This window comes from Ascidiella aspersa, chromosome 4, assembly GCF_963924565.1.
Source record: "Ascidiella aspersa chromosome 4, kaAscAspe10.2, whole genome shotgun sequence".
Taxonomy (NCBI): domain Eukaryota; kingdom Metazoa; phylum Chordata; class Ascidiacea; order Phlebobranchia; family Ascidiidae; genus Ascidiella; species Ascidiella aspersa.
This window is the reverse complement of record NC_139450.1, coordinates 29,243,960-29,258,213: the sequence shown is the minus strand read 5'-3', so window position 1 is coordinate 29,258,213 and position 14,254 is coordinate 29,243,960. Positions and strand designations below refer to the sequence as shown.

Genomic DNA, 14,254 nt, shown 5'->3' with positions numbered 1-14,254 from the left:
TGATGACAAATTATCCCTTGTAATCAGTGTTTATAGGGGAGAGGCAATTAAAATGGCTGTGCTGTTCGTTAGTAGCATAAAGTAGGGTTTTTATTTCGACTGATAAACGGAGGAGCTAGCATAGATTGGTATCAACGTTTGCGGAATTCGATTTTACAACTTTCAAGCATTATGGTCAAGTTAACGGCGGACTATATTGCCCGTTACAATAGACATACCAAACGGAAACGCGATGAACCGACGAATCACTACCTTAAAAGATTAACGCATCTTTACATGGCTGAACGAAACATTGAAGACATCGTAAGTCTTAGCTATATATGTCAATGTTGTAATGAATTGACGTGTATACCCAATTTTGCGCTTTTTTGACTTGAACAACCGATGTCTTGAACAGGGAATTCACCTGTCATTTTTGGCGAATGACTTAACTTGGTCTGATTCATAGCAAAATGACTTGTTTACAACACTAACATATAATCCATAACAGAAGAACCAAGACTAACTAATATTGTTTTACCTTTTTTTCTCTGATAGAATTGTTACAAATTGTTGCACCACACACTTGTTGATCAGAAATTAGATTAAAATAAAGACACTACATCAATAAAGCAATTTCTACAATTAATTTAAGCAACTGCCGCGAACTACAACTAAAGCCCAACAGAATAGAATATTGTGCTGGGTTAACTCCATTTACACAGAACAAAACTTATACATGCCCTGGTGATTATTTACCCAGTCGCTGGAGTCGCTGGGGTGCCATACACACCAATTAGTGAATATACATTAATTTGGGTTACCGTTTGGTTTGGTGTGGTGCCTATATAAAATTTAATTACCCTGTTTTTTCCCAATCCATACAAATTACTTTGTTAGCCGATTCACATGCCTTAGGAAGTGCCTACTATTTTCCTGGGTCCACTGTTGTAAACAAGTCATTTTAAAAAAGTCCCAGTTAGGTCTTTTTGAATAAATAACAAGTCAAGTCCCAGTCTAAGTTATCAGTTGCGCAAGTCAATGACTTGAGTCAAATCAGTCATTTAAAAAGCAGTGACTACAGTGCACTTAAGACAAGTCATTAATTTAGGATATTTTTTATTGGTAATTAGCGTTTTTTATTTTTATCTTAATGTAATTGTAATGCGAATCATTTCCATCAGTAGTTTATATTTACTTGAGGCCAAGCTAGTGTATTTTATGAAGTTTAAACTGTCCAAAATTGTCTTGTTCTGAATTTTATTTTTCAAGTAATTCCAAAAACAAAACTTAAATATAAAAAAAAGACAAGTGCGTTATAAGCGATTCAAAATTGCTTCAAACAGTTATCAGCATTTTTTGGGGTCAGAGGACAGTAATATTTAGCATTATATATCTGTTGTGATCATTTATTACTCTAAAATAATTTCAAAATACCAGTAAAAATAATAGTTAGGTAACTTTGTTCGCACATTTTCTGATAACTTGCAACTACCAGAACTTTCAAAATAATGTAACTATTCGGCTGATTTTTTTATGCCTTTAGTAATGCCAGTTGTGTTTCAGGATAACTTGGGTCTTTGCCGAAATCTGACCGTCCTCTACCTGTATGACAATAAACTGCACAAAACAATGAATCTTGGAACTGCTCCTAACCTAACACATCTCTACTTGCAAAACAACAATATTAGCAAAATTGAAGGATTAAAATATCTTCAACGATTAACAAAACTGTAAGTCAAAATGACGTGTTTGGAAGATGGGTGTTTGTTTTATTTGCATTTAGTCATCTATGTATCAATCATACATCTACAGCCTCACTTTATCATCAAACACTTTGATGTAAGAAGACTGGCTAAGTTGCTAAATTAGTGTTTAGTTTGTGTTAAAATGCTATATAAAATTGTTCAATATAAGAACAGTTAGTTAATGCTTTCTGAATCATTCGGGTAAACAAGAACTCATTGTGTAAGTTAATAAGGTATATAACGTTTAAACTAAAAAGATATATCTTAACAACAGCTTATCCCATCTTATAACTCACCTAATTATTCTTTATCAACCTATTTATTTAGCCACAATGCACATTTTCATATATAGATATACTCCATGTGTTTATAAACTCAAATTTTAGTCAGTTTAAATGGTATTTTACAAATACCTTGTTTTATTGCAAACTGATAGTGAAATTGTTATGATGACAATAAAAGAATTAAAAAAATCTAAATATGATAAATACAACAGGCTGATATAATTATTTTCGCGTTCATCAAGGTATACTACCACTCATTGTTATGTGAAGCAAAACAGATATTTATAAAAAGTGCACATTATGTTATTTTCCTTTTAAACCAAAACACTAAAGCTTAGGAAGCAATAGCTTTTTTTAGATTGTTTTACAATTTCAACAGGACAATTTACATACAATAACTTATCTGCAATAAAATAACTAAAAAGCTAAGTCTTAGTTGGTGGTTTAGCAGTTTTTATATATTATTGCAATTTAAATGCAGGTATCTTTAATGGATACAATAAATTTTACTTCATAGAATAACGAAACTTCCACAACTTATTTTGCACTGACCACTATTTATATATATGTTTTTTAATTTAAACGAAGGTATCTTGGATACAACAACTTATCCGTGATAGAAGGTTTGCAAGGAGCATCAAACTTACGAGAACTACATGTTGAGTATCAAAAATTACCTCCGGGAGAGAAGTTGCTTTTTGATCCGAGGACCCTTGCCGCTCTTGGGGTGATTTTTTTTGTGTGTTTTAATAAAACAACTTATTTTTTTTAATTTATATTTTGCATTTTTTGATAAATACTGCCCAAACACCTAAATTTTTTTTCAAATTTAATTTTGCAATGATTGCTTACTATGTGTAATAAATTTTTATTATATTAATCTTTAAAACTAATTTTGTGTTTCAGAAATGCCTGTCAGTTCTGAACATATCAGGCAATCACATCGACACATTAACAGATCTGTTACCCCTTTCTGAACTTTCTCTGCTACAGGTACTACAGCTAAACTTAACATATAGTAAATTGTAAAACCCACAAATTTTAAAGAGGCGTAGGAATATATTTATAACGAAAGTCAACCAATAGCTTTATTATGATGTAGTATTAAATAAGTACAGCAGTATGTTTTAGTACATTATGACTGTTATTTACATATTTAAATTATAGATAAGTCAAATAAAAAATAAACAAGGTATTTACTATTTTTTCTAAAGCTGTATTTTTTCGTGCTATTTAACCTCAATTTATTTTCAGGCATGTGACAATGAAATATCTGACTTTGAAGCTTTAAGGGTTGTCTTAACGCCTTGGAGGGCACTGTCAAAACTTGACCTTACCGGAAATCCCATTTGCCACAAGGCAAAGTACAGAGATAGGATCATTGTTATGTCTCAGTCCTTAGGTAAACCACTTTTTATATCTTAAAGTGTCGATAGCTCGTTTATTTTACTGGTCGAAATTTCTGTGGTCCTTAGGTAACGCTTTTTTGTTTGGTTTTTAGAACTCCTTGACGGTAAAGAGATAAGTCGCCTGGAACGTCAATTTCTTGTGAGTTGGAAAGCGTCCAGAGAAGCTAGAAGACGACAAAGGGCAGAACGCAATGGCTTCGGGGATGATGCCGGTATTTGCTTTGCAGCCATACCAAACATACCCTTTACTTAGATTTAAATTATTAAAAGGATTTTTTTGCTGCATCTTGATTTGTTTGAACAGTCCATTAAGTTTGATTAAGCAATAAATGGTTGAGTATAGATTTACTAATTACTGCTAGTTTCATCTCATATTAACGACACAGCCATCGCAAAAATGTACAGTGAATACAAAACAGAATGTTTCCCATTGATTATTTAAAATACAAAAATCCTAACTAATCTCAACTGCCTTTAAAACCATACCGGAAGCCTTTAAAAGGGGCTTACCAAGATCAGAAAAGTCATGGCGAGGTTCGAACTTACGACTTCCAGCCTAACTGGGACCGCCTCTCTACCGACTAAACTACTCATGTTTGGAGATTCCAAATCGACAAACAACCATAGCACCATTGCCTGCTACATCCAGATTTTTAGACTAATATATCAAGTCACTCAACCATTCATACACAAGTTATCGTTGGTCAGTACGACTTCTGTAGGGCCTGGTCGCAGTTGTACACACTTGTTTATTAATGTCTCAGTTTCAGACCGAGTTTAAAACTAACTCTGAAACTTATGCTGTCTAAATACATTACCTTACATGGGTTTGTAAGACTGTGCATAATTTTAGCACTGTATGACAAATTTTAGGCCGTTTAAATGTGCCAAATAGTTAATAGGCTAATTCAGTGGTCGGCAACCACCGGTCCGCGAGGAGTTCGTTGCCGGTCCGTAGCAGGGTTGCCAAATAAAAAAATTAATATAAACCCAAACCGTACGTAAAATGCGGAAAAAACAGAATAAAGTAAAAAATAAATGAATTTTCTATTCAAAATACATTAACTTTCGTTTAAACATACTCCATGGTTGATTGGTTTGATAAAAAATCTCTATTAGTATTAAGCACTCGTGAGTATCAAAACAACCAGTGTGCTGTGGCCATATGAGTTGTATTGCAAAATGATTCATTATTTTGATGTTTAGGCTGGAAAGTTTTCGAAACAACTTATACATTTTAATTCGTTCATTGAAAAAAAGTATTACCTTTACTGAACATCTGTATTTTTTTAAGGCCGGTCCGCGAAAAAAAATTTAGTTGTAAACCGGTCCGCAGTGCAAAAAAGGTTGCCGACCCCTGGGCTAATTAACTCATGCATGTAGGTAAATCGAGAAACAACCATAGCAGTAGCACCATTGCCCGTCACCTCCTGTTCGTCCGTCCATGACTTCATATTAAAGGCGGCCCAGATGATACAAAAATCAAGTCATTAAACCAGTGGTTCTCAACCTTTTTTTTTTCTTGGCCCATTTTCATTGCACAGAAATTCTGTGGCCCAATAAATTTTTATGAAAGAACAAACTATAAAAAAGGTTTAGAACAAAAAAATAGCGGAGCATATGTTAATACAGATTATTTATTCAACCGTGTATTAGTAAGATACTTGCTTCCAAACAATAAATTTACGGTCATTTACATTCCTTCTCAATTCCTCCCCAAGCCATTATTCCTGTGAAAGTATGTATAGTGACACAAATGAAACTAAATTCTTTAATAAATCTAGCTTTTTTAAATTGGTCTGTGGCCCATCTAAAAAGTTTCAAAGGCCCACTGGTTGAGAAACACTGCACTAAACCATTAATACACAAGTTGTTGTTGATTAGTATGACCCTCTGTAGGGCCTGATCCCACTTGTAAGAGTATAAGTGTTGTGCCCCTAAAACTAGTTTAACTCAATTTTATGCTGTTGACATATAGTGTCCTACATGCTTTGCAATATATGGTTCATAATTTTATCATTGTATAAAAAAGTTCAGCCTGTTAAAAGTAACTGTGAAACTTATGCTGATTAAATACAGTGTCCTACATGCTTTGCAAGATGGTGCGTAATTTTAGCAGTGTATGACAAATTTAAGCCCGTTTAAATGTGCAAAAATAAAGCTAAGTAAAATAAACTTAGATCTTCCTCCTCTTCATCACAACCATCACTCGATTGTTCCCACTCCGCCTCCTCACTACATGATGGGAGGACTTCCAGGAGGCAGGAAGAGGTTCGAGGCCATCCTTGCAAAGTCCAGGAGTCTTCCCAACTCCGCTCTCGCTCCTGTGAAGGGCGTTAGGGGCCGAGGATCACCCCACACCACTCCGGCTCCCCCCAGTAACTCGACTCTCATCTATGCGGATTCGGGGATTACGATGGGACAGAAGAGCATCAGTGATTTAACGGATATTAGAAGGTATGTTAATGTTAAGTTGTTACGATGACCGTTATCATTTATTTTCCCTTGAACCACTGTTTCTTAGCCCCTTATGGCTAGCGGTACCCCTACAAGATTTTTTCGTAGGTAATTCACTAGAATGTCAGAAATAACGTAACTAGAACAAGACACATTAACTCTTCACAACGCAGGAAACTAAAATTTGATTTATTCCACTCTGATCTTACACAAAAAGTTGTAAGAGTTGAGCAAAAATCAGATTCTTAAAGATTCTCAAATATCCCTCGGCACCCTTAAGCATTAGAATTGGCACCCAAGGGTTTCGCGGCACCCCGTTTGAGAACCACTGCACTCAACAAATGGTTATAAAACTTGGGTCCATCGAACCCTTGGGTTAAAGGAGGTCTCTGAAGGCCTAATTTAAATCTTGGTGTGTAATTTTAAATCTTAAATTATTTCCTAAAAGAAAAGCGTTTATGTGAAAAAACGCTTTGACGCCTTCTCGTTCAATGAAGTAATGACTCAACTCTAGCTGTCGCAATACGACCAAAAACACCACGCTTCTTAAGTCTATTTATTTTATGACGTCACTCCTTAGTCCACGCAAACCGAAAATATATTTTAGTTCTTTGTATTGACCCCCATCATATTGGATTATTAAGTTATTGAATATGTTAAACAACCGTTTTGGAAGAACAAGTTTATCTAATGGACTTCACTCGTGTAAAGTACAATTACTGACTACTATTTTTGTGCACACGGTAAAAAAATATGAAACTACACTTGATTCCCCCCAAACCAACTATAACATATGCAAAAACAGGCAGAAAAAAAAGACTTGCTAGTGTTGTTACCTTCCTGATAGGTCACCGTTGCCTGGCACAATACGATTGGGTTGCACTATAGCGAAATAAAATAAACGATATCTGTTATTGCTTTAATTCAGTTCTTAGCTGTCCACCGTTCGGGCTTTTACTTTACTGCTCTTACACGCCTAAGATTAGCTAAAAGATACACACACATCTGTGTTCAACAACTGTGATCTAGCCCTTCTGAAGCTGCTTACGTCTAAGATTATTTCGTCTTATTTTAGAAATTTCATTCTAAAGAGATCTTCTGACTGCTTTTACATTTATTGACTCCCAAACGATAGTACGCCTAAAAATGTATTATCCTTTGCAGGCGCTCCGACCGACAAATGACCCCTCACCCCAACACGATCCGGCCCGGCAAAGTCGGCCCCAGCAGGGCCGCTCACGCCAACGGGGAGACTTTCCCGCACGCCGTCGCTCACCCAGGCTCCGAGCAGCCCCCCGTGGCCCCAGTGACGTCACCGGAGCCCCAGCAGCCCGGGGGAGGCGGGGACCTGAATGGGATCGGACCCAAGGCGAAGCGAACAAGCCGCAGCAATACGGAGTTGGGGCTGCGAGGGAATTACCCGTCGCTGAGGGGTTTGAAGAAGATGAAGTCATCCTTTAATGGCGCCATTTTATCCGACTCGGCCGTCAAGTCGGCCATCGTGAACGGCGACGCCTCCGGACGAATAAGGCTCGACGGCGACGCCAGAAGCCCAAAAGACCTGTCGCTTCTGGTTGCCAACGGACACCACCAGCAGCAGCAGCAGAACGGCAACGGTCTTTCCAAGGAGGGAGAGTGATTCTCGCATCCGACTCCCAACGCTGTTGTTGTTGTTGTTAAGTTATCATTCTCTGCTCCCGTTTTGCTGCTCTTTTGGCAGAAATTCCCGCTTTCGTTACTTTTCTCTATTTTGATATAAAAGAAGAAAACAGTTTCGTCGCATGGATGCTGGATTCAGTTTCGGATTAACCATTATGCTACTAAGGGATTAACCATTATGCTACTAGGTATAGCCTTGTGCCCTGGAAAACTATAGTAAACTTCTATAGTAAACAGCCTTAGGCCTACAATACCCTTAATCCGGCCCTGGTTGGGATCCTTTGTTATCAAAGCATTTCATTTGAAATCGATGGTTTCTCTTGTGGAGCAAAGACGTATGGGCGGGAACGTTGCCATAAAATGTATTATGGCTTATATAGACACTATATATATTGCGAAAATGGATATGTGCCTTTTATTGCTGTCCTGTTTCTCTCCATAATGGAAAATTAATGCGGAGAGGATCAGACGTTTAGTTTTATCATCGATTTACTATTTCCTTTAAATAGATTCCATTTATTTTTAAATACTTGTAGGCCTATTTTGCGAGCAATCCTATTTACATAATGTACATTTTAAAGCCATGAACCGTCACATTTGAGTTACCCGGCTGTAGCGTTGCCAACTTTTAAGTTCCTTTTGTATTCTGTTACCTGCAAATCGAGGCACCTTTTTAGATCTTGTGACCAAGTGTCGATTTATGGCCCTGTTCGCTGCTTCGTCTTCTATCTTTAGAAGAAAATATATAAAGTTTACATACAACTTTTGTTGTATATGGTGCCAGGCAGTGTTGTAATGACTTAAGTCATTGACTTGACTTAAGTCTTTCGGACAAATGACTTGACTTGAGTCTTTTGGACAAGTTACTAGGGTTATAATGAAGTGTTTTATTTAAGTATTATTTTATAAAATTGAGCTATTTGTCCAAATGTTTGCACATAAAACAAATTACTTGCTATATGTTGCGTTTTTCTTATTTTTTAGTTCAGTTATTGTTCATAATCGTACTAGTTTAATCATTCTGATAGTTTAACGTTTATTTTTATGACAAGGACGTGACTTACAGTTGACTTGCTCTAATTATGACTTGGACTGGAACTTGACTTGGTATTTGCTCAAAAAGGCTTGGACTTAAGTTATTTTGCAAATGACTTGACTGGGACTTAAGTCGTTATAGAATGACTTGTTTACAACACTGGTGTCAGGTCATCAGTAATTTTCCAATTGAACGAAAACAGTTGACCGAACATGTCGCTAATTTTACCTTGGACAACTAGGTATACTGTTTAAAATTTGTTTTGCTCCACATTGTTTTTTCGAGACTAAAAGCTTCACATATACCGACAAAGGCTGTCCAGCCCGTTGGTAAAATGAAGCAAAGGTATGGGGTGGAAAATATTCTATATCACGCACTGGAAACTAATAGGAAAAAATTGGAGTCGGAACCTTAAAAGGAATCTAAATCTATGAGAGCAGTTTGAGTGGTTTAAGAATTTCAGTTTTGCTGAGCACTGCGATAAAAAAGTAGCCTTCTTTTAACATTCGGCTAATTAGTAAAACTATTCTCCATTTCTTCCTTACCCAAAGCCAAACTTTTCAGATATTTCTGCCCCTCCTGTACCAGTATACTAAAGTAAACACACACCGAATTTGTACCACACGCCACCGTAATTTTGTTTTCAAAGTTTTGCCCAGGAAATATTTTTCTTTTTATAGTGGTATCGGGTATCAACTAATATCAGGGCGGCAAAAACGACGAAAATATCATCAAAATGCGCTATGGATACCGTTACAGTTGGTTATCGTACTAACCTGAGATGGAAACTCTGGCCCCGAGTCCTAACCAAGTTTGTTGTGTAATTTTTTTCCTAGATGCAAATTAAACTCCGGTGAAAGCCCCGCTCAATTTATAACGCGTCAAGGAAACTCCCGCAAGGAGCAAAAAGAGGCGGGAAATTTCAGGGACTCGTTGTCAACTTTCACGGGTTGTTCTGGAGTGCGAAACCTAACGATCCTGGATGACCGAGGCGGGTGACAATGGCCTTTTTTTGGGACAACTGTGGGCAGAAAATGGCGACGGAGGCTTACCTAGAGTGAATTTTAAGTTTATCGGAAAATAAACGTTGTATATATCAAGCTCCCTGTAGCTTGTTTAAGGGGCGCAAAGTGGATTAAGGATTTGGCAAGATTGCAGCATTCACTAATGTTACAATACACACCAGGTCCCAAATTAATTCTTCCGACGAGCTAAAACATGTTCCTTGGGGCTCACGACTAGGGCACAGAATGCTTTTGGGAAGGTATATTTAAATAGAAAGGTCTGTCAGACATGACACCCATTTATCTATCAATTTGCATAGATAGGACTACATTTTTTTTCCAGTCTTCCGCTTGGAATAAAATGCTTGCTATGTCTTTGAACTCATAAGAAAAGCAAGTCTGCTTTTGCAAAAAATATGCTGTGATCATGATTTAGATTTTAGAAGATGTTTTAGGCTATACCAGGCGAATCTGAGATGGCTCTTCCTTTAACGAAAGCTGTACAACAAAAACGATCTTTATCTTTTACGCTGTTTTCGTTTGCTACACCTAAAGCAATCGCGTCTCTATCAACTATTGCTGGTGCGTTATTCGGCCCAATGTTAAAGTCATGCAAGCCTGCTTAAAAGTTGTTCGGTAATAAAGCGGTCAAATATTAATCCCTGGATATTCGCTGTGGCGTGCATGTTGTTAACGACTTGTTTCAAACTAGTTTCACATTTACAATTCACAGTAAGACTGCGCCGTGTACATGTAACGAGGTGTCGCCAAACAAGGCCTGTGCATTTTACGGCGTCAAAAGGCATGCGCCGAACATTAAGTCAGCTTTCGCAAATATAACCAGGGAGGGTTACGTGACATTAAGCAGCTGGCAAAGTGTTTTTATTATTTTTTCCTGGTATTGTCACTTTTATACGACCCACAAAAACTAATAAGTAATGTTTATCTAGGGCAGAGGTTCTTAAACTTTTTTACCGCGAATTTTTTTTTTTGCGTGGACCACACTAGGCAAGATATCGTCAGAGATGACTACATAAATTGACGTAAAATTCAAAAACACTACAGAAATCTACGGACTTCGGTTCAAAAAGTGTGTCAGTGAAATGAAGTCTAAATACATTAAGTAATAAAACGTTTTATTTTGAATTAAACATTTTGTTTGAAAAAGTGATAACTTCCTAAATATACACTAACATTTCATTTAGGCCTTCATAGATGCCTTAAAACTAGTTCACGGACCCCCAAGGTGTCCATGAACCCCAGTTTGAGAAACCCTTATCTAGGGCAAAACAGACGGACCCTTCTGCAAAACATTTTTTTTACGGCCATGAACATGTCAAGGCTGCATTATCAGAGCAGGCCTGTCTTGAATAAATTACGGACTTGTAAATAGATTAGCACAATTTTATCGCCAGAATGCAAACACAGCATAGCATAGTTTTATCGCCAGAATACAAACACACTTTTACTTCACATAGCTTTCTTCTGTCTTCGCACGTTTCCAATGTTTCTACACTTGGTCCACGTTTTTTTTTTTTTTTTTTTTTTTTTTTGATTTATGCAAGTGGGCACAAAAAAAAGGTGTCATTGGCAAAAAGTTTTGGTGAAACACTGGACACAGTCGAACACTTTAAGCAATCCTATATTCGAGAAGCAAATAATTAAGTCGTGTCTAACACCATCGGCTTATCTTTGCCAACACGTCCGAACAAGTCCGCGACATTTCTTGCCAACGCAACGACAGTGAAAGCCTGACAAGTATCTAATCATTAACTTGTTACAGCGTAAATCATAGCGAAAATATGTCTGACCATGTGGACAAAAATTTATCTGGGGGAAAGCGAGAACGAAAATTTGCATTTTATTTCTTTGTTTTCGATTAGCAGGATCCAAAGTAAAAATGTTTAGCGACGCCCGGGGTTAGTTCTCAGTTAAATCACCATTTTATCAACCAATAAACAGCTCACTAGTGGCATTAGTATCTGGAAAGATCTTTCAAAAACAGGAGAGTTGTAACACAAGATTTGCCAATCAAACCCTAAGAGGAGCCCACTTTAAAAAGGAACTAACTCTTTTACGAAAAGCTCCCAGACGATTAAGTAAAGTGACATGGTTCAGCCTTCTTCTGTTTTGCTGATCAAAGCCCGGTTCACGCCTGTCAAGTATAGGTCTACAACTCTACATACTTACACTTACGAGATGATTCCATTAAGTTGACAAATCTCGCGTATACACTTTATACCAGTTCGCAATATCAATTATTTTTGTCTCGAAATAGAAATAGCTTTAACGCCAAACCGTTAAAAAATTGGCGCCACTTTCGTGACGAGTTAGAGCAGAAACGAAACAATGTTGAAATTTAGCGAATAAAGTAGGTATAGTTCCGTAGGTATAGATCTTCCGTCCTGCAATTCACAAACGGGTCAAACTAAACAAACTGGTAAAATAAATCAAAAGAGCTATTTCGACCATACATTTTTGAACGGTCGACATAATCAAATGCTTGAAAAATCCAAACGGTTTTAATAAACGAGAGTCTAAAGAGGTACTGAAGTTTACTTTGTCTAAAAAGCTTTTCAATATACTATAGGCGATTTTTTTAAACAGAACTTTGCCGTCTTTTTAGTAAATTGGGGATTATCTGAAAAAATACTTTTTCGTAAACACGCAAACTAAATTACATCGAACATCGAGCAGGCTACGATTTACAAACAAATTACAGTTTTGCGTTTGGTTTCGCATCGACTGTATCTCCGGAAAACAAGGCAACGTCATCCTAAGAACACTGGGGCAAAAACGTGGTTTCTATCAGGCCCGGGCGCCCTTATATATGCCCACAAATCATGGGATGCCGTAAATTTATGTGGCGCTAAACGAAAGCAGCTTAAAAAGGGCAAGACATCCTGCATTTCCATTCCAGCATGACGATTGGCATAAAATAAAAACCTTTCCTTCCCTTGAACAAAGCAGCGGATGTAACTAAAATAAATCGTGTCCTTTCGGCGCGGCGACGAGATTCGAAATGACTGGTTATTGACTTGGATGGAAAGGCAAACAGCCGCGTTCCTTCGTCGTTACATGATCGCTTAGACCACATTTATTTGCTGATGTCGGAAGATTGTTGTTTGCCGAAGCGCCTTTCGGGGCCGATTTAGCGACGCGCCCGCCCTCTTGCATATATCCCCTTATTAGACGTCGCATCTTTTTCGATTCCTTTTCGCGTCGCCACGTACGCTGTTAAAAATGCTGTAAAACTACCTGACGCGCATTTGTAAGACTGTTCAACGGGTCCATTTCGGGGCCTTGTGGAGCTTCACTATTCGTAGAGCCTACACAACCTTGTCCTGTTCTTAGCACGTGGTTCGCCACACTTCGCCAGTGGCTAATGGAAATATGACTCAAGCTTTGTGATAATATTGGTTTTTAATGTTACTGCAATGGGTCACCTCATGGAAAGTTTTTAAATTTTATATTCTTGATTTTCGACATACCGTAGCAAAACCACTTAAAGGTGGACTCCATATGAACAATAACTATCTCCTATTGTCTAATATTTACCTTTCAGCAAATGCAACAATCTATCTCGCCTATCTATAGCATGCTTTCTGAAACCATTAACACTGCCTTGGTTAACGATTTTTATCAGCGGTTTACCTTAATTGAGTGAGAATGCGCGACAGCCACTAAGTGCCAGAGCGACCACGGAGAATATTAAGTCCCATGATACGACCAAATAAAACGCGTTGCAACATGTGTCCAACCTTTGATTCAATATTTGCCATTCGGGGAAGGAACAATCACTTTAAACCGCGCATTCGCGGTTCGGAGTGGTCGCAGATTTGGGCGGAGACGAAGTTTGATGGCGAATGGCGACACAAGCTGGGCCGGTCAGACGAATATTTACGTCCGACAAACAACATGATGTTTGATCAGCCGTCAATCAAGGACAGGGCGGTCGGTGAAAACAAAGAAGTCGTCGCGAGTTTGTCGAACGAACAACGTCGTTTTGATAAGCTGGAACTTGTCCGAAATTAACGTGTACGGTCGCTGAAGTATTGCCCTGTGTGGGCGGACGTCGGTAAATCAGTAGCTTGGCATTGGATTGGGGTGCACACAGCGAAATATATGTATATCTAAAGCCACTTTCCAAGTTAAGTGAAGTGAACTGTTAAAATATTTTTTGTTAATTTAAATCATTTCTTAAAGTCCAAATCAAGCCTTTTTAAAACAGGAAGATTGGTATAACATTTTATTAAGGTCGTTGCATGCAGTGTTCTAATGACCGAACTCCATAAAATAAATTAGTCGCGGTTTGTTTTAAAAAGAGGGTTCTTTTACACTGATTTCTTGCTTTTTTCGTTTTGCGATATATTGCTTGAAATGGAATAATTTTACTAATTTTCCTAGTTTAAGATATATTTTTGGTGACAATAACTTCGCTTTGAATTGATGTGGTCTGACAATGACTTAGATTTGTAATTGAAATTGACTTTACTTGGAGTAAAGTTATTTGTTACTACTAGAATAAGGATTGGTGGCCAAAGAAAGTTTTACATTTTTTTTTGTTTTGTTTAATCTGAACACGAAAACAAAATAACAGATTCAAAGCAAAGCCAAGAAGACCATTACCTGGCCTCCAAAACAGGTATTCGAAAGTCCTGCAGTTTTGTACATTTTT

The 14,254-nt window shown here is 37.5% G+C and overlaps 1 protein-coding gene across 1 annotated transcript; it reads left to right on the top strand.

Moving 5' to 3' along the window:
- Window positions 1-11: 11 nt before the first annotated feature.
- On the top strand, window positions 12-7,741 carry LOC146157364 (protein phosphatase 1 regulatory subunit 42-like). The gene is made up of 8 exons (XM_083388445.1): window positions 12-303; window positions 1,546-1,712; window positions 2,600-2,738; window positions 2,918-3,004; window positions 3,266-3,413; window positions 3,513-3,632; window positions 5,601-5,877; window positions 7,042-7,741. The coding sequence occupies exons 1-8, from the start codon at window positions 172-174 to the stop codon at window positions 7,514-7,516; spliced, it is 1,545 nt and encodes a 514-aa protein (XP_083244571.1). The 5' UTR covers window positions 12-171; the 3' UTR covers window positions 7,517-7,741.
- The last annotated feature ends 6,513 nt before the right edge of the window (window positions 7,742-14,254 follow it).

Excerpts from the sequence above, each read along its gene's own strand:
- LOC146157364 (XM_083388445.1), top strand. The coding sequence starts at position 172 with ATGGTCAAGTTAACGGCGGACTATATTGCCCGTTACAATAGACATACC. Across the intron at positions 2,739-2,917 it reads GGACCCTTGCCGCTCTTGGG|AAATGCCTGTCAGTTCTGAA; the intron begins GTGATTTTTTTT and ends TTTGTGTTTCAG. Across the intron at positions 3,633-5,600 it reads TGGCTTCGGGGATGATGCCG|ATCTTCCTCCTCTTCATCAC; the intron begins GTATTTGCTTTG and ends AAATAAACTTAG.